The 24,554-nt window shown below is 37.9% G+C and overlaps 1 protein-coding gene across 1 annotated transcript in view; it reads left to right on the top strand.

The window, feature by feature from the left end:
- Positions 1–24,554, top strand: part of dnah6 (dynein, axonemal, heavy chain 6) — a 313,200-nt gene that overhangs the window by 201,002 nt on the left and 87,644 nt on the right. The window contains exons 56-61 of the mRNA XM_060841711.1: positions 2,250–2,453; positions 6,969–7,094; positions 12,292–12,456; positions 13,596–13,663; positions 17,143–17,323; positions 21,207–21,386. Of these exons, the coding sequence (XP_060697694.1) occupies positions 2,250–2,453; positions 6,969–7,094; positions 12,292–12,456; positions 13,596–13,663; positions 17,143–17,323; positions 21,207–21,386 (924 nt within the window). The remainder of the gene's footprint in view (positions 1–2,249; positions 2,454–6,968; positions 7,095–12,291; positions 12,457–13,595; positions 13,664–17,142; positions 17,324–21,206; positions 21,387–24,554) is intronic.

The raw sequence follows: 24,554 nt of genomic DNA on the forward strand, positions 1-24,554 counted from the left end.
GAAAAAATTGAGAATAAAGAAAGAAATATACATTATTCACAAGGAGAATGTGATTTTAAAAGTTGCCAAAAAGGAATATAATTGGGAAGACAAAGAGGGACAATGAAATTAAATTGTCAAGAAGCAGTAAACAAAATAGTAAACACAAGACATAAGAGCAAAGTTGGTTTGAGAAGTAGATTTTTTCAACAATGGTCATGATGAATTCATAGGCAGTGACAGTGAAATGGAAGATATATTTGTGATCATTTTTCTTCATCAGGAAAACAATACAACATAGGACTATGAGATTAAGAATTCTATAGAATCAGATTTGAAATAAAAGTGCAAATACTTTAAATAAATGAATCCGATTCCATGAAGATGAGAGAAATTGCTCCAGAAAAGTTGCATTCTCAAATTTTCAGAGTCCAGGCAAGAGATGGCAGAAGCACTATTAATTGATTAATGATGCATACATAATCCCAACTAACTAATATTATGCCTATATTTAAAAAGAGAAAGAGAATCAGCCGGGGCATTGAATAGAAAGGTTGACAAGTTATGTTATGGTTGTATAAAACTTTAATTAGACCACATTTGGAATATTGCATACAGCTCTGGTTGCCAGATGGTTGTGGATGCTTCACAGAGGGTGCAGGGCAGGTTTACCACAATGTTGCCTGGTCTGGAGAGTTTTAGTTATGAGTAGAAGTTGGATAAACTCACGTTGTTTTCACTGGATTGATGGAGGCTGAGTAGGTGACCTGGTAGAGGTCTACAAAATTATGAGAGGCATAAATTGGGTGGATAGTCAGAAGCTTTTTCCAAGAGTGAAGGATCAACTACAAGAGGACAGAAGGTAAAAGTGAGGAAGAGGCAAGTTTACCGACGAAGTACAGGGAAAATCACACGGATGATGGTGGTGATGCCTGGAACACGCTGCAGTGGAGGTGGCTAAAACAGGCACATTAGTAATGTTTAAGGCATATTTGTTAGAAACATGAATGGGAGGTGAATAGAGGGATAAAAACCAAGCTTGGGCAAAATAAGTAGCAGGATTAGGAATCAGTGCAGGCTTGGTGGGTCGAAGAGTCTGTTCCTATACTTTATTGTGTGGCATAATGTTATACACTGCCAGTAAGAATGGTTTGAGTAGTGCATGTGAGCAGTTAGAGAGAGAGCACTAAAAGAGGGAGAAGTGTTACTAATGTTGGAACTGGCAGACAAATCCTCACACCCAGAACTAACGGGTGGATCGATCTGCAGTAAAATGCTTATAGTTAAAAACATTTGTCTTCTGATGTGCTGAAGAAAGCATATGTGCTCATTTAACTTTACATATTGATTTTACTTCACTCCAACCTCTTACCTCCTGTTGCACTGTCAGTAAAGCTATAATAACACATTAAGTTTAATTCTTAGCACTAGTTCTTAAGGAATGTTTTATGCTAAATTTGTCACGATACACTTAGAGTTTTGTGTACCATTATGGGTCACCTTTTTATAAAAAGGATATCAAAAGATAGTGGGGAGGCTGCAAAAAAGGATTTGCAAGTTAATATGAGAACATATTTTACCTATCTTGAAAGATTTCTTTTCTCTTGACAAATGAAGGCCGAGGTGTAACCTGGTGGAGGTTTTTTAAAAGAATAGAAATGTACAATAAGTTTAGAGCGAGTGTTTCACTAGTTAGGAAGAGTTAAGCTAAAGGGTTTCAATGTCATACCTTTTTATAAGATAGCTAAAAAGAAGTCAAATAGAGACTTCAGAAGAAACTACTTTACCCAAATAATAGTGAGAACATAAAACTTGATAGCACATGGGTCAATTGAGATAAATATTATTGATTTAATTTAAATGGAAGCTTGATACACATTTGAGAGAGAAAGCAATGCAAGCTGATACTGAGGAAAAATAGGGAAGAAGGCCTGGAAGCTGGTATGTACTGCTTGAGCCACATGATCTGTTACAATGACATGCCATGCTGTGCCATAGTATGTACTGATAAGTACCTTGCAACTTTATATTTTTGCTTTATTAACTTTTCATAGTTTACTTACTGCAGAATTCAGAAACACCCAATATTATAGTCTGACTTTGACTGCAGAAGATTGTGAAGCAGTTTAGAAAATTAGCTCTAATGCATTGCATTTTTCACTTTTAGAGTTGTTGAATATTTGGAATTAATCCATTTTCACTGTAAAACAAAATCTCTGTCGAACTGTGTTTTACAATTATCAATTTCAACTTTTTAAAAAAACTAACAGCTAATAGATGACTGGATTAATGGTTGCAAAGAACTGGAAATTCCGATCAGCGCAGACTTCAGTCTCATCAACATCTTAGGTGATGCATTTGAGATTCGTCAATGGAACACTGATGGTCTACCCCGTGATAATGTTTCCACTGAGAATGGCATTCTCGTGAAACGAGGTCATCGGTGGCCCTTGATGATCGATCCACAGGATCAGGTAAGTTAAGAATTTAATTTCAGGGGTTTGTTTCCATTGTAAACTTAGTTATTTTATATTTCTCTTCACTGTCTTCAATAATGTTGTACAGGAAACCTGTGTGGATTCTAGAAAAGTTTAATAACATTTTCTCATTTCATCTGTATTAAATATTAAGGAATGCTTTTTTAAAAGCATGGTATCAATTATCAGTGTTGTCTAGCTGCTCTTTACAATGGTTATAATGATGTGATTACATCAGCAACTGTGTGCAGACAGGGAATGTGTCATAAGATGCAGTTGTGAACTGAACCTCTATGAATGTTTTTATTCTACTTTTCTCTCAAATAAATATGAATGCTGGAAACACACCACTGGAATCAGTAAGTGAAAGAATAACTAACTGGTGCATCACATTAGCATCTATCCTCATTATCAAAATTACAGATACACATTTTCAACAGTATTGGACCACTTCAGACATTTTTACAAGTAGAAGATAGGAAAAAAACCGCCATCTAAATTTTGGTTTTGTAAGCAAAGCATACTGAAGATTTTTGAGAAGACAGAGATAAAACATGAATAAAGTGCTAATGATGTCCAAAAGATAGGAATACGAAAAGGAATTCTTTTAGCCTGTATAAATGGTCAATAATCGGGTGGCACCAATTTTGTTGCTGCGATCCTACTAAATGACAGAGCAAGCTTGAGGGGCCTAGAAGTTTACTACCGCTCCTAATTCGTTATATTCATTGTACCTAAGTTACTAAGTATAAAGCAACCTGTTTGTTGTGAGCTCAGTGATCTTTGGCAATCTGGTTGTAACTGGGAAGCTGTTCATAGAAATGTTTAATAGAATCAATGTTTAGGATGCAGCAGGAGAGTTAGAACAGTTGAAATATTAGTTACACAAAATAAGGCAGTTAAATGATTCTCAGAGCATAGCACATACATTATTTTCTATCATTATGCAAAAAAGTGAAACCAACTGAATTAAATAAACCCGACTATAACTGTTGGATTTGTTCATCTGAAATAACGCAGTCTAAATAATTCAAAATTCTGGAGGTAGGTTTGCTCGCTGTGCTGAGCTGGAAAGTTCATTTCCAGACGTTTTGTCACCCTACTAGGTAACATCTTCAGTGGGCCTCCGGGCAAAGCACTGCTGATGATTTCTGCTTTCTATTTATCTATTTGGGATTCTTTGGGTTGGTGATGTCATTTCCTGTGGTGATGTCATTTCTGGTTATTTTTCTCAGGGAGTGGTAGATGAACCAGAACTCTGTCAACAAATACATCGAGTTAGATGCCATATATAAATCTTCTCAAAATGCATTAATTCAAATTGGCTTCATCTTGCCAAACACTCTTTTAAATCCAAGTTTGATAGTGATCAGATTTGACTGATCACTGCTAAAATCTCTGGCATGAACTTTCTGACTCTAATGTTCTGATTCAAAAGTCACTTTTGACCCATGTTTGAGGAGCCTTGATGAGTTTAATACAGTGCAATAGGAATGACTCCTTGTCTCTAAGACTAGTGGATCGTTTGCAAAGTAGTTTACCCAAAATGAAAATACTGTCTCTAGTTTTGAGGGTTTGGCAGAGAATGCCACAAACGTCCCAAATGTTCCTGGGCTTGGTGTTCACCCCCCAATATTTTCATTGAGGCCTTCATGTGTGCAGCAGATAGATCTGCCCCTTTTCAGGTGAGATTTGACTTAAATATGCAAATTGTTGTTGTACATAAGGAATCTGTCTATTTGCCCCAAGTCATGGTCTGCCCATTGTTGAACATCCTAAGTAGCTGCCCTTCCTGAAAATATGCAGGCTTCTCAGTTTAAAAAAAAACTTCTGTCTGTTCTCAGATTTAATCCTTCTCAACTCCAGCAGTCTGCAGCTAGCTTGTGATTTAATCTTCACCCCTCAGGATTATTTCATCCCTGCTTTTAGTCCCTTACCTTTCTGGCTTAGAACTAATGAGTTACTTATATCGCTGATTAATTGATTTTGAAACGTGGCCGACCCCTTAAAATGGCTTGAGCATCTCCCTAGTATCTTTCTCTCACCACTCTCCAGAAGGTTGTGTAAGCTAAAGGTTTTCTCCAGAATTGCAAGTGAGGGTGGAATATCACTTAAATATATATTCCATGCTTCTTGTGGTGACATTTTATTAGCTGTTGTGATAGCTTAGACCCAGGAGCAGTGCAGTAAAATAAAATCTGTAATTTCTTGTCACTGTCTGTGGAATGTATAATTGGTTTTAAGGATGTTTGAAGGGTACTTTTAAGAGATGACATGAAGTGTGAAAGGATCAATTGCAATTTTCTTGAATAATATAAAATATTTGCTCAGCTGATTTTGTGACCTTTGGCATGGAAGCAGTATTGGCAGAATTGAAGTTGACTTACAGATGGAAAGTGGCTCGATTCAAAGCAGAGTGGCAGATATAGGAAACCTGTAGCAAGGGAAGAAGATGGAAGGCCCATTTACAAATGCTCCCTGTCTGTACTGTAATTAAAATGGCCATAAGATTGAAATTAGGCATGGGCAGAAATTGTGACTTGTATAATTCAACAGTTATACTTCATTTTTGTCATAGCCAACCAGATCATTTTATAGGGTTTATTAAAGATGACAGCTACAGCAGCCTCTGAGAAATCTGTCTTATCAAAACTGTCATGAACATAAAGAAGGATTTTCAGCGAGAGTGTTGTTTGGATGCTGACTACTTTTGGAGTCTTTGGATGGGATATGATTGCCAGAGAACTCAAAGGCCAAACTGATTAAATGGATATAAGTTAGCCTACATATTAGAGGCTAAAATAAACAAATTTGGAAGTGTATGTTGTGACACATTACTGCAGGAAGTGATGTGAGTCCCTATGGTTGTGTAAGATAAACCTTTGTCCAAAAAATGAACTTTTTAAAGTGATAGCTTTCCACTTAAAAATGATTTGCCTTGACATCCGTGTTTAATTTGTTTTTGATTCTTATTCGTTTTAAAATAAAAGTTACTAAAACTTAAATCTTGTATATAACTGTTTCATTTGAGCACCATTTAATAAATTTGGTTTACAGTTTCCCCTTGGAGACTAAAACATAATTTTTAATCTTTATCTATCTACCTATGAGTTAGGTTTTAATGAATCATTTCTTCTGATTTCACTTATCCACCTCCTGGTGCATCTCTAGATTGTACTTCTATTGTAGATTAACTAATATTTTGTTTTCCTAAGTCCTTATGCAAATTACTAGTCCTTTCACTATTCATGCACAATTTAAAAATGTCATTGTATATCCCACTGTCAATGACATCTTGGGTTGGCTCAGGGAGGAAAGGGATTGATAATAGACAATAGGTGCAGGAGTAGGCCATTCTGCCCTTCGAGCCTGCGCCACCATTCAATATGATCATGGCTGATCATCCTTAATCAGCACCCTGTTCCTGCCTTATCTCCGTAACCCTTGATTCCACAATCCTTGAGAGCTCTATCCAACTCTTTCTTAAATGAATCCAGAAACTGGGCCTCCACTGCCCTCTGGGGCAGAGCATTCCACATAGCCACCACTCTCTGGGTGAAAAAGTTTCTCTTCATCTCTGTCCTAAATGGTCTACCCTGTATTTTTAAGCTGTGTCCTCTGGTTCGGCACTCACCCATCAGCGGAAACATGTTTCCTGCCTCCAGAGTGTCCAATCCTTTAATAATCTTATATGTCTCAATCATATCCCCTCTCAGTCTTCTAAACTCAAGGGTATACAAGCCCAGTCGCTCCAATCTTTCAGTGTAAGGTAATCCCGCCATTCCAGGAATTGACCTCGTGAACCTCTGCTGCACTCCCTCAATAGCCAGAATGTCTTTCCTAAATTTGGAGACCAGAACTGCACTCCAGGTGTGGTCTCACCAGGGCCCTGTACAGCTGCAGAAGAATCTCTTTGCTTCTATACTCAATCCCTCTTGTTATGAAGGCCAGCATGCTATTAGCCTTCTTCACTACCTGCTGTACCTGCATGCTTGAAGTACCAGAACTCTGTTGGCTAGGAAATGCCAATAGTGTGAAATTAGCAGGTAGCAAAAAATGGTTTTAAGTATTTTTTTAACATTGACAATGAAACCACCTGTCAGCAGAAAATAATTCCTCCCTGAACATTCTTTCCTCTTTTAGACAAACCAACGTTCTGTCTTGACAAATTTTCTGCTTTCACAATGAGCCACATAATAAAGTGCATCTGATTAAATAATGCAGTGATGTGGACAGTGGCTTCCTGTTTGCTGAGAGTAGAAGTTGATCAGCTGCAAAAGGCACTGTGATGGTAACCTTATGGATTTGAGTAAAGTCCAAATTGTAGTTCTTAAACTGTCAATCTGACTGACCTTTCACTCTCCGCACACTTCTTTCAAAACCAAAGTCCAATTGGTCATAAATGCCAGTGAAAGAGTGACAGACCTCAGCACTACTTTTGGAGGATGTGAATGTTTACATTTTAAGTGAAGGTTTTGATAATGCATTTATAATTATGACTTGTTTACAAAGGCAAATCGATGGATAAGAAACATGGAAACTAAAAATGGTTTAAAGGTAATTAAGCTCACAGACTCCGGCTTTTTACGCACTTTGGAAAATTGTATTCGTCTTGGAATGCCAGTGCTATTGGAAGAGGTAAATTTACCCTTTATTTGATTTTAATTCTCATACCACATAAGTAACTCAGTGTCCATGCATTATTCAGGCATATCAGTAAGTGTACAATCAAAGCATGTATTTTAAACATCGTGTATCAATGTGACTGTATACATTTGGTATGTTGTACTTAATATATCACACCTGAGACATCACTCTTTGGTGTAGACATAAATGATATTAAGAAATCTGTTGTTGAGTCATCGAGTTTTTCATCTCAAATCTAAAACTTGCAAGTATTTAATAATTTTCATAATTCTCTCTGGAATAAACAATTAAGCCAATTGATATGAACTTCTGATCACTTAAAATGAAGTACTTTCTTGCGGTAAGGAGGTACAAATTCACAAATTATGATATCAAGCAAATAATCATGTTTTACATAGTGAAGCAGTCTATTCCTTACAAAATCTGCATGATCTTCTTTACCTTGAATGAGTCCACTGGAAATCCATAACACCCATTTGCATACTTATGCATACATATTCTTGTCCATACATTATTGACATTATTTATTAATAAATAGGTAATATTGTATATTAAATATTTTAAAATGCTATATTTGTAGAGCTGCATCTCTCAAACTTCAACCTACATAACTCTGATGGTGTTGCACATGGCTCTCAAACATTGAATAGACAGTAGGCTTCCAACAGGAAGTGCACCAGCAAATAGATTTACATGGTCAAAAAAATAGACTATGATGTTCAGATATTTGTGTTGGACCCTCTGTATACAAAAATAGGTACCTGACATCTGTTAGAGCTCTGTGTGAGCTGCATTCGAGAGAATTTATGTCTACTTCCAATGTAATTGGTCATCCTTTAAAGAGACCTCTACAGCACCCTGACCAAAAATCTACACTTAAAAATGCTAACAATTTCCTGAATATGGATCATATACTTGCAGAACTGCTAGTTCTCATTCTAGCTCTAATTATTAATGCTAAAGCAATGAGCACCTGCTCATTGTCTCTTGCTCTGTCCCCCAACTGCAAATCACTGCCACCCAGCCCATTGCCCCTCCATCCATCTCACTGCATCCACCATAACAACCAGCCCACTGATGTCTCAATCCTCTCAGTTATCAAATTGATTTTCACCCAGTCTCCTGATCAATTGCCTTCCAGTCCCTAAGCAGTTGCTGTGTCTTTATTTACTCCCCTTTCTCTGGATTATGCAGTCACATGCCCTGTCCATGTGCACTCGCATGTATGCACACACAAGCATGCTTCCTATACTTTTCTTTCCACTGTGCTCTGATGATCTACCTCTGATTCAGTAACTTGGCAGAGGCCACTAATGCTGAACCAAACTTTGAAGCAGCAAACTGCCTCATGCCTTCACCGAAATTTGTTAATGAAGGCTGAGGCCTAGTATTGTGTGCACGGTGCCATTAGTTGTTCCCTGAGTCAGGTTGATGTGGCAAGCCAGCAGAGATGGTTTGCTGGGCCCTGGTATTGCAATATCAGATGTGCACATTAATTTATCTTGCTTTTAAAGAAAAAGGCAGAATACTGATAATTTCCAAATCAAGAGTGTGTCACTTAGTGCTAACCTTCTGGCTGTCAGTATCAATTCCCCACGAAGAGTTAGTAACTCTCCGCTTGTACTTGACAGATCTGATGGCAGAATAATTAACAATAAATGTCACCTATTTAGAGTGTTTGCATTAAATGAGCAGATTTGCAGAGATTCTGTTTAGTCGTAGATCTATGATATTAGATTCCAGGAATTCATTTCTTTAATTGTCCTGTTGATGCATTTTGCCGTATATAGTGTCACCCCGATTGCTTTGCAACTGCCTATCTTCCAACTCTTGTTTATTATTAATATTAATGCCATCAATAAATGTGCATTTCATGTTTATCCTGATGCATTTCCCTGCCATATTTTACTTCACACTTTAGTTGAAACAAAAATTAATCTCATTACCTTCCATGCTTCATCTTCTGTTACCAACATTTCTTGCAAGATTCTCTCCCAGCATGGGTTGTATGTTCCCCATTTCCACAGTGTTTTTTTTTAAAGTTGTTCATAGAATGTAGATGTCCTTGGCTAAATGGGGGCATATTGCCCATCAATAATTGCATGAATGAGGTAATGCTGAGCTGCCTTAAATTGCTACAGTCCATTTGATGTAAGTGCACCTATAGTTCTGTTAGGGATGAAGTTCTTAATATTAACCAGCAACAGTGAAGAAGGATTTTGTGCAACTTGGAGGTGACTTACAAGTGGTGGGGTACCCATGCTCCGCTGCTTTTTTTCCATCTGCTTCATAGAAGTAGCATATTTGAAAAGTGTTGTCTAAGGAGACTTGGTGAGAATTTGCAATGCATCCCGTAGGCACTACAAATTGCTGCCATTCTGTGTCTGTGATGGAGGATATGAATGTTGAAGGTGTTAGGAGAGTGCCAATCAAGTGGGCCGGTTTTTGCTAGATAATGTTGAATTTTAGTAAAGCTGCAGTCCTCCAGTGAACTGGGGCATTTTCCACTAAACATTCACTCTGTCCCAGCACTGATGTAGCGGCAATATGTGCCATCAGCAAGGTGCAATTCAGAAATTCACCCAGGCTCCTTAGTATCTTCCAAACCATGACCACTACCATGTAAAAAGACAAGACCAGCAGATATATGGGAATACCATCACCCACAACTTCCCGTCTAAGCCACTCGCTACCCTGACTTGAAAATATAGGAAAAAGTTTCTTCAAATATTTAAAAAAGAAAATACTTAATAAAGTGAATTCTGGCCCTATCAAAAATGAGTTTGAGGAATTAACAATTGAAGATAATGAGATGGCACATGAATTGAGCAAATAATTTATGTTCATGTTCCCTGGAGAAAATACAATTAATGGCTCAGAAATATGTGTAAATCAGTAATTGAAAGGGAGGAAGGAACTCAAGAAAATTACAATTACCAGGGAAGTAGTATTTAGTAAATTTGTTGGAACTTCAAGCTGACAAGTGTCTGTGACTTGATGGATTTCATCCTAAGGTTTTAAAAGTAGTAGCTAATGAGATAGTTGATGCATTGGTTTTAATTTTCAAAACTAATTAAATTCAATTAAATAATTTAGGTGGGAAAATCATTAAAATTGCTACTTTATTGAAAAATGGAGGGAGGCAGAAAACCAGACGCTACAGGCCAGTTAGCTTCACATCTGTTATGGTGAAAGTATCAGAAGTCATTAAAGACTTTACAACCGAGTATTTCGATAAGTTCAATGTAATCAGGCAGAGTGTGTGTGATTTTGTCAAAGTGAAATCCTGTTTAATTTATAGGATATTTTTGAATAAGTAATTTGTTCTGTGTATAAATGGGAACCAGTAAATAAATTCTACTTTGGTTTCCTGAAACTTTTCATAAGGTGCTACATTGAAGATTATTGTGAAAAATAGAATCTTCTGGTTTTGGGGGTAATGTATTGACAGGGATAGAAGATAGGCTGGCTAACAGGAAGCTGGTTGTAGCAATAAATGAGTCTTTTAGTAGCTAGCAGGATTGTCACAAGTGTGTTGCCACAAGGGTTGTGAAGGGGACATAGGAGTCTACAAAGGGATTTAGATGTATTAAGTCAGTGGGAAATGCATTTGAGAAATTTTCCATCCTGACAGAAAGAAGAAATAAGAAGCATAATATCTAAATGATGAGCTATTGCAATGCTCTGGATACAGAGAACTGGGTGTTTTAATGCATGAATTTCAAAATGTTAGTATGCAGGTAGACGAAGTAATCAAGAAAGCTAACAGATTGTTATGTTTTATCGTGAGAGGAGGCAGGAGGTTATGCTTCAGTTATACAAGAGATTGGTGAAACCTGATCTGGGGAAAGATGATAATGCATTGGAAACAATTCAGAGAAAGTTTACTAATCTAATACCGGAATGAGAGCATTGACTTATGAAGAAACGCTAGACAGAAACACTAAACCCTGTATCCTCTGGAGCGCAGATGCAGCTTAATTGAAGGGACTTGTCTGGGTGAATATGGCAGCCATGTTTCCTCTTGTGAGAGACTCAAACTGCGGTCATAGTTTATAAACAAGGGGTAACCCATTTAAGACAGTTGAGAGGGAAAGTTTTGTGAGTGTTGTGTGTCTTTAGAATTTCCTTTCTCAAAAGACAGTGGAACAGAATTATTAAATAAGTTTAAAGCAGTGATAGATCAATTGCTGATTATAAAGGAGGTGAAAGATTGTTAACAATGTGCAGGAAAGTTGAAGTTAAAATCAGATCAGCCAGGATGATCAGGTTTGACGAGCCAAATTACCAACTCTTATTCCATTTCATGTGTTGCCTTAGTATCACTGGTTCAAAATGGAGGAATTCCTCTTCCAACACTATTGTGGGTCTACTTCCAGCAATTCATCACCACCAAACTAGGGATAGGCAATAAATTCATATCAGTCATTTTTTGATATCACAGAGTGAATTGAATTGGTTAAAGACTGGCATCTGGGATGATAGTGACATCAAGAAGAATCTGAGACTGTTCATCCACTTGACACTTCCAGTTGAAAATGCATTTAAGTGCTTCAGCCTGGTCTTTTGTACTAATGTGAGGATCATTGAGGATGGAATTTTGTGGGTCCAACTCCCCTGTGAAACAATCTAGCAAACCATCAGGTGTATCACTCTATAAGAAAGGAATGAAACTTGATGGGCCACCTGCCGGCAACCTAGGCACCAGAAAAAATAGTAACAAACCCACCCATTCAAAACCCTGCAAAGTCTTCCTTACCAACAACTGGGGGAGGGCTTGTGCCAATCTGGGATAGCTCTGCCACAGTTTGATTGAACAGCAGCCTGACATAATCACATTCACAGAATCATACTTCATAGACTGTGGTAGTCAAATAAGGCATAGGGTGGAAAAGAGTCAAGAAATGACGAGTTGTGTGGGCTATATAAGAGTATTGACATATCAATAAAGAAGAGAAGACTATGGAAAAAATGATCAGGCAACACTGAAGCAGTTTGAGAAGATATATGTATTCTGAGGAATACCTCATTGGAATAACTATCTGATTACATGAGCATAAAATTCAATATCCTTTAACTCAATGTGAGCAACACCATGGATATATACTTGTATCTCTGCTTATCCATTGTCACATTAAAGCAATTGCCATTTGTGATGTTGACTTCATATTTTGTTCTTAATTTATAGCTGAGGGAGAGCTTGGATCCATCTCTGGAGCCAGTTCTTCTAAATCAGACATTTATGACAGGTGGCAGATTACTTATGCGGCTGGGAGACACCGACATTGATTACGACAAAAACTTCAAATTCTACATGACGACCAAAATGTCCAACCCACACTATCTACCGGAGGTATTTCAACTTCCTTCCCTTCTCTGTTTTCTGAAGGAACAGTATCCTTTGCTGGGTACAATTACACAAACATTGACTGAATTCTTCATAACTGTATTGGTAGTTATGTCTGTACAAAAAAACATCGCCATGCATCTAACGATTGTCCTATCCATATCCAGTGCTTCACTACAAGCAAAGAAGCCAACCTGGCAACTTGACCACACAGTATTAAGCATACTTACTATGAAACAAGTCTTACTGAACTGGAGAATGATGGGGAGATAGTAAAACCTATGCCCATTGCACATACATAGTGATCTCCTCTCAGGCTAACATGTGAAGAATTCCTCTAAGATTACTTTCATGGCACTTATTTCCTGCCAAGATTTATGTCCTTGACATAAGCTTGACTTGAAGCAATACTCCAAACCAGCTTGAAAATACAGAGTTCCACTATCAATTTCTATTCTTGTTTCTTTTAATTAAGTGTGCACCTCATGGCAAGGCTTTAGATAGGGAATGGTAGAGTTAGCAAAGCCTGATTTTTTTGTGATGCAGTGTCGTCAAGCATTTTCCTCGGTATTGTTTAAGAAATATCATACTGTAGATAATAAATTAATTGAATGCCATATCTCCAATTGGGAAACGGACATTTTGTTTCATGCAGATGTATACGTACACAAACCCAGTCATTCTATAGTATTTCATCACAAGCTTGATTCTTTTGAAATATTTGGGATAATTCCAGGATTATGGCCTCTTAAGGGAACTGACATTAACAGGCAGATTTTCTTTCCCCTTCAAGTAAACAAAAATGCACAAGCTCCCTGTCTGTGATATCTGAGCTATGTTTGTTAAGAGCTTTGAACCATGGGTTCACTCTATTAAACGTTGATTAATGTTATGAGATTGCATTGCTATAAGCTATGATCTGCTTGGAGTAATTAATTTGATTTTATTTCATCTTTCATTATAAATTTGCTCTTTCCACCCTCCATTTTTAGATTTTCTTTAGAAAGCATTCAGATATTTCATTTCATTAACTTAATGCATAACAAAAATTAACGAGCAAATTTCTCATGTGAGGAAAATAAAAACAATCTGCATTCACGTATTTAGTATGTTTTGATCTATTTTATTTTGTCATTTTTCATCAGGTATGTATCAAGGTCACCATTATCAACTTCACTGTGACTAAATCTGGCTTGGAAGATCAGGTGCTAAGGTATGGTTTCTCTCTATTTTGAGACTGAGTGCTTTTTTATCCTACAGATATACTTCTGTCATTAGAATGTACTCAGAGTCATTTTATTGGAACTTACTTTTCAATAATCAATATCTGATTTTCTATCAATCTTTCTGTCCACTAAGTTCCTTGTGAGGTCTAAGGCATGTGATTTGTATGTATTTTAATGTTATTTATTTTAGAGTTTGCATATTGAATTAATGGCATGTGGATCTGTGTCTAAAGTAGATTCATGATTAATTTATAAATATTCTCTATAGCCCTGGTGATTTAGAAAAGCACAGTATGAGAGGGATGATTCTTGGATATTAATGGGAATTTGATTGCACTGGGCTTTATAAGTACATATTAGGTTTCAGATGGTTCTGGAATTTTTGTTTGCATTGGGGGCAACACCCATAGTTTAAAGAAAGCTGTTTGGTTTCAGTTTTACAAGTCTTGGCTGACATTGGATATCTAAAACAGTTATTCCTAAAGCAGAAAGTTAGTTTAGAACTGTTAAGTGCGAGGTTACATCAATGTAAAGTGTTAACATAGAATGTTACAGTGCAGTACAGCCTTCGATGTTGCGCTCTTTAGTCTTCGATGTTGCACCAACCTATGAAACCAATCTGAAGCCTATCTGACCAACACTATTCCATTATCATCCATATGTTTATCAAATGATCATTCCCTTAAAGTTGGCAAATCTACTACTGCTGCAGGCAGAGCATTCCATGCCCTTACTACTCTCTGAGTAAAGAACCTACCTGTGACAGCTGTCCTATATCTATCACCCCCAATTTAAAGTTACGTCCCCTCATGCTAGCAATCACCATCTGATTAAAAAGGCTCTCACTGTCCACTCTATCTGATCATCTTGTATCTCTCAATTAAGGCACCTCTTAACCTCCTTCTCTCGAATGAAAACAGCCTTAAATCTCTCGTAAGACCTTCCCTCCATACCAGGCAACATTCTGGGTAAATCCCCACTGCACCCTTACCAATGCACACAATGTTAAGTTTAACATTTCCAGACCAGAAGTGTTTGGTTAAAATTTGAAAATAAAATTCAGAACTGAGATAGTCAGTTGTAGATAGGTATTTTTAGTCAGCCTGTTCAGACGTGTTATTACACGCCTCTACCACAGTTAGGACCTGAACCTGGGCCTTCTGGCTTAATGGTAAAGATCACTGAGCCACAACAGCCCAATATAAAGACTCGAGGTAATCTGATTCTCCACACCAACAATTGATGTTACAACTAAGTCAACCAACTGTTTAGTGAAAAGGGAAATTCTGTCTGGAGTTTGGTTCGTAAAGGGGTGCTTAGTAGAATTGATGAGATTCAAGTTTACTGTGTGATTTAAATATTTAAACTCGCATTATATATGAACGGTTTATTTTAGTTTCATTTCTGGGCCATCTGGGAGCTATCTCCCTGTCTGGCCTTCAACGCATGAGTTCCCTATGTGTCTTTGTCAACTCCTGAAAAGTCCTTCCCTCCTCACCTCAAAACCCCACAAACAACATCTTGGGTGGCTGGCTATTACTTCAATGACACCACAAAGCAGGTGGCTAATCAGACTGTAGAACTGGAAGACCTGCTTCTCAGAGTGTTAAATGATTGCAGGATGCCCCTGATCTATGGGGAATCATTCTTTACTAACTTCTCTGATAGTGGGGAAGGAAACCTCACCAAAGGAAACAATGTGGCCTTTTTAAGGACATCCAAGACATAAATTTGAGCATGCTTGAGTTAAGGTCCTCAAATGACTGCACAACACTAATTGCTGACCCAAAACAGACAAATTTTCTCCCAGTGCAATATTTATAACATTGTTATAATCTACTGCGCCTTTAAAAGCTACAAGTTACAAAACGGTGCAAATACATATAGTTTTCATTGTTAGTGGTTTCTCTAGTTTAAGTGTACAAAGCTAATAATTCCTAATATTAAAAAAATTAACATGCTATGTTTCAGATTCGATTTGAAAATTATTAAATCTGAAATGACAGTTTGCAAAATGTTTGGCTTTTCTGCGCATATTTTTCATAATATTTCCCTCTAGTGTAGCATGATGATGATAATTTGGAGATGCCAGTGTTGGACTGGGGTGTACAAAGTTAAAAATCACACAACACCAGGTTATAGTCCAACAGGTTTAATTGGAAGCACACTAGCTTTCGGAGCGACGCTCCTTCATCAGGTGATAGTGATAAAGGAGCATCGCTCCGAAAGCTAGTGTGCTTCCAATTAAACCTGTTGGACTATAACCTGGTGTTGTGTGATTTTTAATGATGATTGTAGTTTGTGACATTCTTTCATTTGCTTCCTGTGCCAGTGGATACCCTGATTCCTTGAGATCAAAGCTGTATTGTGGTGTTGAACACACCACTACAAAGTTCTTTTCTATTTAAGGAGTATGGTAAGTGTTTTTAGGGGACACTTTTGCAGGCATTTCATGTCTTGAAGTGAAGTCTTGTCCTTAAAATTTCCAGACTATGATTTTATATATTTTTCAAATCATAGTTGTACATTCCAGAGAGCTTTGATTCCATCAGTCCACTAATGAGGTAATGATAAGACAAGTATAATTTTCAACCTTGTAAACATTTTTTTATATAGTAAAGGGAAGGAAAGGAAGGATGGCAGATTAACTGATTTAGACTAACCCAAAATATTTTCCTGCTTCTGCATGGACCAATGTTGCTGGTGTTTTGCTGGCTTAACAAATAAAAATAGTTTGGATGTGCTTTCTGGACATCCAATTTCATGTGTTCCTTTTGTCAAGAATATCATTACACAGGGTTACACTGAGCATGTCTGGAGATCCAAGTCTTCATTTTGTACTGTCACATTCTGCACCAAATATTGGACTGTTACTTTATGCAATAAATATAATTGAGAAAGTTATGCATTTTAAACTAAATTTTTTTTAAAAATAGATTTATTTTGTGTGATTTTCATTATACTTGATGGACTATTTTCAGTAACCATATTGAGAAAGAATCAGTATTTAGGAGAATTCATTGATGTTGCCTCCCTCTTTCCTCTGTCAAGGAATTGTTTACTTCATGGCATATTTCTCATTAATAGCTTGTTTATGTGGTTGCACTTTACAAACAAACTGATCTGGTATATTAAAGAAGCACTGCCTTACACAAGTTGTTGTTTTAGATTATATTAGATTACTTACAGTGTGGAAACAGGCCCTTCGGCCCAACAAGTCCACACAGACCTGCCGAAGCGCACCTCACCCAGACCCATTCCTCGACGCTTACCTAACACTGTGGGAGGATTGTGGGAGGAAACCAGAGGAACCCCACACAGACACAGGGAGAATGTGCAAACTGCACACAGTCAATTGCCTGAGGCGGGAATTGAACCCAGGTCTCTGGCACTGTGAGGCAGCAGTGCTAACCACTGTGCCACCGTGCCGCACTTAATGTTGTTGTGATGGTCTGATCTTTTCTAGTGATGTTGTGAGAATCGAGAAACCTGAACTTGAGGAGCAAAGAAACCAATTAATTGTTCAAATCAATGCAGACAAAAATCAACTGAAAGCTATTGAAGATAGAATTTTGAAGCTGCTTTTTACTTCAGAAGGCAACATTCTGGATAATGAAGAATTGATAAATACTCTGCAGCAGTCCAAGGTAGTTTGATATAAAAAGCATATTTTATTCATTGATGGAAAATGTTCAATAAAACGTTACGTAGAGTGGAGCTGAGAAAACCTGAAGCAGTTCCCAAGTGTTTTAAATTCCTATCTCCATTATTACAACCTCCATATTTGCAAACCACATGTAGGAGTAGATCATTCAGGGCCTTGAGCTTGCTCTGCCATTACTAAGATCATGATTTAACTGATTGTAACCTCAAATCCACATTCCCACCTACCCTTGATAATTTTTCATCCCCTTGCTTATTAGCAATTTGTCTATCACATGTTTAAAAAAATTCTGCTTCCACACCCTTTTTGGGGAAAAGAAAGTTCCAAAGACACTCAACCATCTGACAGCAAAGATTTCACATCATTGCTGATTTAAATGGATGACCCCTAGGTTTATAATTAGTGCCCCCTAGTTCTAAATTCTCCAATTAGAGGGGACATCTCTCTACATTTATCCTGTTAGACCTCTCAAGGTCTAGTGTGTTTCAATTAAATCTCCTCTCATTCTTCTGAACTCTATCGCATAAATACTTAACCTTTTCACCCTTCGCTCAGAATACAAACGTATTCATTCCAGATATTTGATTCATAAACCTTCCTTGAACTGCTTCCAATGTATTTGTATCCTTCCTTAAATAAGGTGACTAATACTGCATAGACTACTCCTGATGTGGTATCACCAGTGCCCTGCGTAATTGAAGCATAACTTTCCTATTTTTCCATTCAATGCTTATCACAATGAATGATAACATTCTATTAGTTTTCCTTCTTACTGTAGTATCTGCATTGTAATGTTTTGTGATTCATGTACAAAGACACTCAGATCTCCTTAATTTAAACCTCTCAATCTCTCAGCATGTAGATAATATGCTTCTTTTTCATTCATCCTGCCAAAATGGACAATGCCACATTTTTTCACATTGTATTTTATTTGCCAGTGTTTTGCCCACTCACTTTATATTCCATTGTAGACAAAAATAGAAATTGCCGGAAAAGTTCTACAGGTCTCGTAGCATCTGTGGAGAGAAATCAGAGTTAATATTTCAGGTCGAATGACCTTTCATCAGAACTTCCTTTTAGGAAAGGTCACTCGAACTGAAATGTTAACTCTGATTTCTCTCAGATGTTGCCACGCCTGCTGAACTTTCACCAGCAATTTCTGTTTTTGTCTCTGATTAACAGCATCTGCAGTTCTTTCAGTTTTTATATCCCTTTGTAGCCTTCTTATGTCCTCTTCACAACTTATTTCCTATTTATCTCCGTGTTGTCTGTTTCATCAAGTTATTTTGCTCACACAACAGATTTTGCACTGTTTTCTTCATATTTTCCAGGTGTATCATTACTAAATTCCCTTCTTGAAAAGAGAATTCTATGGAAAAGACAGTAAGAGTTGGGACAGTCACAGAATTCATCAGTTATTCAAGGAAGTGAATTAATCCCTTCATGACTCTTTTGAATACAATCTTATTTCAAAGGAGAGAGAGAATAAAATAAAAGGAATTAGATCATGCTGGCAGTCGTTCAGAAGACCTCACTCCCTTGTTTGTTCCCAGCTATTTGTAAAATGTGATGCATTCTAGATCCAGATCACTCTTAGAAGGATCTTGAATCTAAAACATTTTAAAGGACTTGAACTGGGCCTAGATAGGTTCGGATTATCTTTCTTGGGGTACGGGTGAATGTAGTGTTTAAAAATAAAATGCAGTATTGAAGCATGTGAATTTGAAATGAAAACAGGAAGTCATAAGTTAGCTATGATCTGCAACAGTGTGATGAGGTGGCAATTAGAAGACTATTTATGAATCTGTCCTTCCAATGCACTAGAAGCTTAAATCAGATATTGTTAAAATGATAACAAAATTAATTTTAGTAGTCTGAAAATTGTCAGCCAGTTTTGCGATATGCTGGTGAAACTCCCCACTAGGAATATAGGAACACTAAGAACAAAAGTAGGCCACTTAGACCCCTGAGCCTTTTCTATCATTAAGTTGGATGATGATTAATTAGATCAGTAGCAGTATGCAGTCAAAGTTATCCCTTAGTTTTGCAGCATCAGTGACACTAACGGAAACAACGATATTATACTATAAATGGATACTGCACATCTGAACTGAAAACAGAGTGCTAGAGAAACTCAACAGGTCTGGCAGCATCTGTAGAGAGAGAAGCAGAGATAATGTTCTGAGTCCAATATGACTCTTCTTTGGAACTGAGAGGACTGGAAGAGTGATGTCTTGTTATACTGTTGGAAAGAGGAAGGAGCTTCTATTAGAATAGATGGTGAGGGGATTACTAATGGTAGCAGAATATTTAAGTAGGTAAATAGTAGGTGTGAATTGCAGGAGTTAATTCAAGAAAATAGGTCAAGGGACTGGCTCTGGGCTAGCTGGTCAGAGTACATATACTGTGCACATTTAAATAAAGGGTGACTTGGTGATGGGGTACTAGCCTCTGTAAAAGAAAATAAAAAGAAAAAAGTAAGTGAGTTCTGCAGGTGGCAGTAGGCTGGGAGTGAAATCAAAAAGGAGGACAGAACTCATGGTTTTAAATTGTTGAACTGCTGAATGCTGGCAAGTGCCAAGTGGTGATCATCCACTGTGCATTGGACTTCACTGGAGCATGACAGGAGGTCAAGGACAGAAATGTCAGCAAGACAGCTGGATGGTATATTGAAATGAGAAACAATCACAGTCAGAGACAGTCTTTTGAACAGAGGGGAAGTCTTCAGTTCATTTAAATGCAGTTTGCATTTGTTGTCATCATATGAAGAGGACCATATTGTTAGCAATAGATCCAGAAGACTTAAATGAAAAACAACGCAAGTAAATGCTTCACATAGAAGGGGTATATTTGGACCTTGAGGAAGAAAGAGTTAGAGGGGCAAATGTGAAGATATATTGGGAGTAACGGAAGTATGGATTGTAGTTTGTGAGGGAATGGTCCCTGCAAAATGTTGACTGAGGTGGAGAGAGAAAGGTGTGTTTGGTTGTTGCATCCTACTGGAAGTGGCCAAGGATGATCATTTGATTGCAGAGGCTCTTAGGGCAGAAAATGAAGACAGCGAGAACCCCATTGTTCTTCTAGGAGGAAGGGGAAGGGTGAAGGAAGAATTGTGGAAAATGCGTTGGATATGGCTGAAGGCCTTGTAATCAACAGAGTGAGAATCCTGAGATGAAAGTACCTGTGTGGAAAGTGGCATATTAAGAACAGATGTGGCAGGATGAGGAAACAGGGAGAATGAAATGGAGTCCTTAATGGAGGCAGCATGTGAAGAAGTGTAGTCAAGGTAACTATGGAATTTGTGGGATTGTAATAGATATTGATGGGTAGAATCTTTAGAATTGGAAACAGTAAAGTCAAAGAACAGAAGGGAAGAGACAAAGATGGACCAGGTGAGTTGAGGGAAGGATGGAAATCGGAAGCAAAACAGATTAAATTTTCTAATTCCAAACGAGGGGAGAAAGATATCATCAGTGTATTTGAGAAAGAACTGTGATGGGCATCCTGAATAGGAATGTTCCATATACCCCACAAAGTGATCAGCATAACTGGAGTCTTCATAGATATGCACAGCCATACCTTTTACTTGGAGAAAGTAAAATGAGTTCAATGAGAAATTGTTCAACACAAGAACCAGCTCAGACAGATGGAATATGGCAACACATAGAAAACCCTTCATACCATTCTGAAGCAAGATGGGTGTATATAAGAATTGCAAATTCAGGTGAAGGAAGGCAACTGGAACCAGGAAGCTAGAAATCATGGAACTGATTTAACATGTTAGAAGAATCATGAATGTAGTATTGAAAGTGAAAATGTTATGTATTACTCTTTCAGTGAGTTAAATATATTTTGCTTTTATATAGATTACCTCTGGTGCTATCAAAGTTCGATTAGAGGAAGCTGAGGCCACAGAACAGAAAATTGATTCTGCCCGTGAGAAATATCGTCCTGTGGCTACTCGTGGATCCGTCATGTATTTTGTTGTCGCTAGCTTGTCTGAAATAGACCCAATGTACCAATTTTCGTTAAAATACTTCAAGCAGGTTTGACATTTTTATTACTTAATATCAGCAAACCTCTAATAATATTGCAACCTCTAATGTTCAGAAACATCAGTTGTTCAAACTTTTTTTTCAACAATGTGCTTGGTGATTTGTGGACTGGAAACATGGAAGTAGTGATAATATTGAGAGCAAAATGATGTTTATTAGTCCTTAATAATGCTGTATTATTGTTTTATGCTTAATTATTTCTGTCATGCTTTCTACTTCACAGACGCCTGATTAATGTCTCATTGTCATTCTATAATCTCAAAGATTCCATATCTATAAAAGGCTGGGTTCCAAGCATTCCACTCTGGAGAGGTTAGTGCTGCTACCTCAACAGTAGGGACCCAGATTCGATTCCACCCTGGGACAAAGTTAAAAATTGCACAACATCAGGTTATAGTCCAACAGGTTTAATTGGAAGCACGAGCTTTTGGAGCATTGCTCCTTCATCAGGTGGTTGTGGAGTACACAATTGTAAGACACAGAATTTATAGAAAAAGTTTGCAGTGTGATGTAACTGAAATTATACATTGAAAAATATCTTGATTGTTTGTTTAGTCTCTCGTCTGTTAGAAAGACTATGATAGTTTCACTTCTTTCATATGTAAATCACAAAACTGTTTTTTAAAAGTTACATTCTCAGGTTAACTGTAACGATTGGTGTCAGCCCAGGTGAGATGTTAAGATGTTGAAGGTGTTAGCCCCCTTTGTTCTGTTTCTGTGCCATAATATTTAGACTGATTCTAATCTAAAAAGTGAGTTTAACAGAGTCTTACATGGATTCATGCAGTTTTTGAGCAAAGTACAATGTAACTCTGCAAGTACAAATTCAGCCCACAAATTGCCCATAGTGTCCAGGGATATGCAGACTGGGTGGTTTAGCCATGGGAAATGCATGGTTACAGGGATGGGGTTGGAGTTGGGGTATTGGTCTGGGTGGGATGCTCTTCAAAGGGTCAGTGTGGACTCAGTGTGTTGAAAGCCTGCTTCCATTGCTAATTGTCCTTGGGAATGTGGTGGTGAGCTGCTTCTTGAATTGCTGCAGCCCATGTGGCATATAGTATAGTTAACACAGTGCTGTTAAGAAGGGAATTCCAAGTTTGTGACGTAGTGACAGTGAAGGAACATCAATACTTTTCCATATCAACATGGTGTGTGGCTGAAAGGGGAACCTGCAAGTATTGCCACAATGTGTCTGCATGCAGGGAGTGAATGTAAAAATTGGTGGACATGATGCCAATCAGAGGGACTGTTTGGTCTTAGATAAAGTTGGGTTTTTGAATTAGAGTCATAGAGATGTACAACACCGAAACAAACCTTTCAGTCCAACTTGTCCATGCTGACCAGATATCCAAGCCTAATCTAGTCCCATTTGCCAGCACTTGGCCCTAATTTCTCTAAACCTTTGTTATTCATATACCCTTCCAGATGTCTTTTAAATGTTTGCCATGACTTGGAGGTACCGGTTTTGGACTGGTTGGACAAAGTTAAAAATCACACAACACCAGGTTATAGTCCATCAGGTTTATTTGGAAGCACTAGCTTTTCGCACGGAAAAGACCTTATTTAGATTAGATGTTCTACAGTGTGGAAACAGGCCATTTGGCCCAACAAGTCCACATCGTCCCTTCGAAGAATAACCCACCCAGACCCATTTCCCTCTCGCTAATGCACCTAACATTATAGGCAATTTGCATAACCAATCCACCCTAACCTCATCTTTGGATTATGGGAGGAAATCAGAGCACATGGAGGAAACCCATGTAGACATAGGGAAAATGTGCAAACTCCACCCAGTCATCTGAGGTTAGAATCAAACTCAGGTCCTTGGTGCTGTGAGGCAGCAGTGCTAACCGCTGAGCCACTGTGATGTCCCTTGTCTACATAATCTATCCATGCCCCTCATGATTTTATAAACCTCTGTAAGATCACTCCTCAGCCTCCAATGCTCCAGGGAAAATAGCCCCAGCCCATTCAGTCTCTGCCTATAACTCAAATCCTCCAACCCTGGAAACTTCTTTGTAAATCTTTTCTGACCCCTTTCAATTGTTATTATGAAAGAGGTAGTGTTGGGCAAGCTAATGGAGCTAAGGATAGACAAGTCTCCTGGCCCTGATGGAACTTTTCCAAGATTACTAAAAGAGGTGATGGGAGAAATAACAAGTGCACTTGTGATAATTTTCCAAATTCACTGGACTCTGGAGCAGTTCCAGTGGGCAGATCAACAGCAAATGTGATGTCACTGTTGAAAAAGGGAGGTTGACAAAAGATAGGGAATTATAGACAGGTTAGCTTAACTTCTGTAGTGGGGAAGATGCTTGAGTCTATTATCAAGGAAGAAGTAGCAAGGCATCTAGGTAGAAATTGTCCCATTGAGTAGAGTCAGCATGGCTTCATGAAGGGCAGGTCATGCTAATCTTTTGGAATTCTATGAAGATGTTACAAACAAAATGGACAACAAGGACCCAATACATGTGGTATATCTAGATTTCCAAAAGGCCTTGGACAAGGTGCTGCACAAGAGGCTGCTGCATAAGATAAAAATGCATGATGTTACGGGTAAAGTATTAGCATGAGTAGAGGATTGGTTGACTAACAGGAATCAAAGAGTGGGGTTTAATGAGTGCTATTCTGGTTGGCAATCAATAACTAGTGGTGTGCCTCAGGGATCAGTGTTGGGACCACAATTATTCACAATTTATATAGATAATTTGGAGTTTGGGACCACATATAATGTGTTAAAGTTTGCAGATGACACTAAAGTGAGTGGTAGAGCAAAGTGTGCAGAGGACTGTGAAACTTTGCAGTGGGACATACTCACTTTAAGTGAGTGGGCAAAGGTCTGGAAAATGAAATACCATGTTAATACATGTGAAGACATCCATTTTGGTAGGAGTGACAGTAAAAAGGATTATTATTTGAATGATAAAACATTGCAGCATGCTGCCGTACAGAGGGACCTGGGTGTCCTTGTATATGAATCACAGAAGGTTGGTCTGCAGGTACAGGAAGTAATTAGGAAGGGAAATGGAAATTTGGCTTTCATTGATAAAGGGATTGAGTTTAAAAGTAGGGAGGTTATGTTGCAGCTGTACAGACAGCTGGTGAGGCCACACCTGGAGTACTGTATGCAGTTTTGGTTTCCTTACTTCAGAAAGGATG

This window comes from Hemiscyllium ocellatum, chromosome 2 (genome assembly GCF_020745735.1).
Source record: "Hemiscyllium ocellatum isolate sHemOce1 chromosome 2, sHemOce1.pat.X.cur, whole genome shotgun sequence".
In the NCBI taxonomy this organism is placed as follows: Eukaryota; Metazoa; Chordata; class Chondrichthyes; order Orectolobiformes; family Hemiscylliidae; genus Hemiscyllium; species Hemiscyllium ocellatum.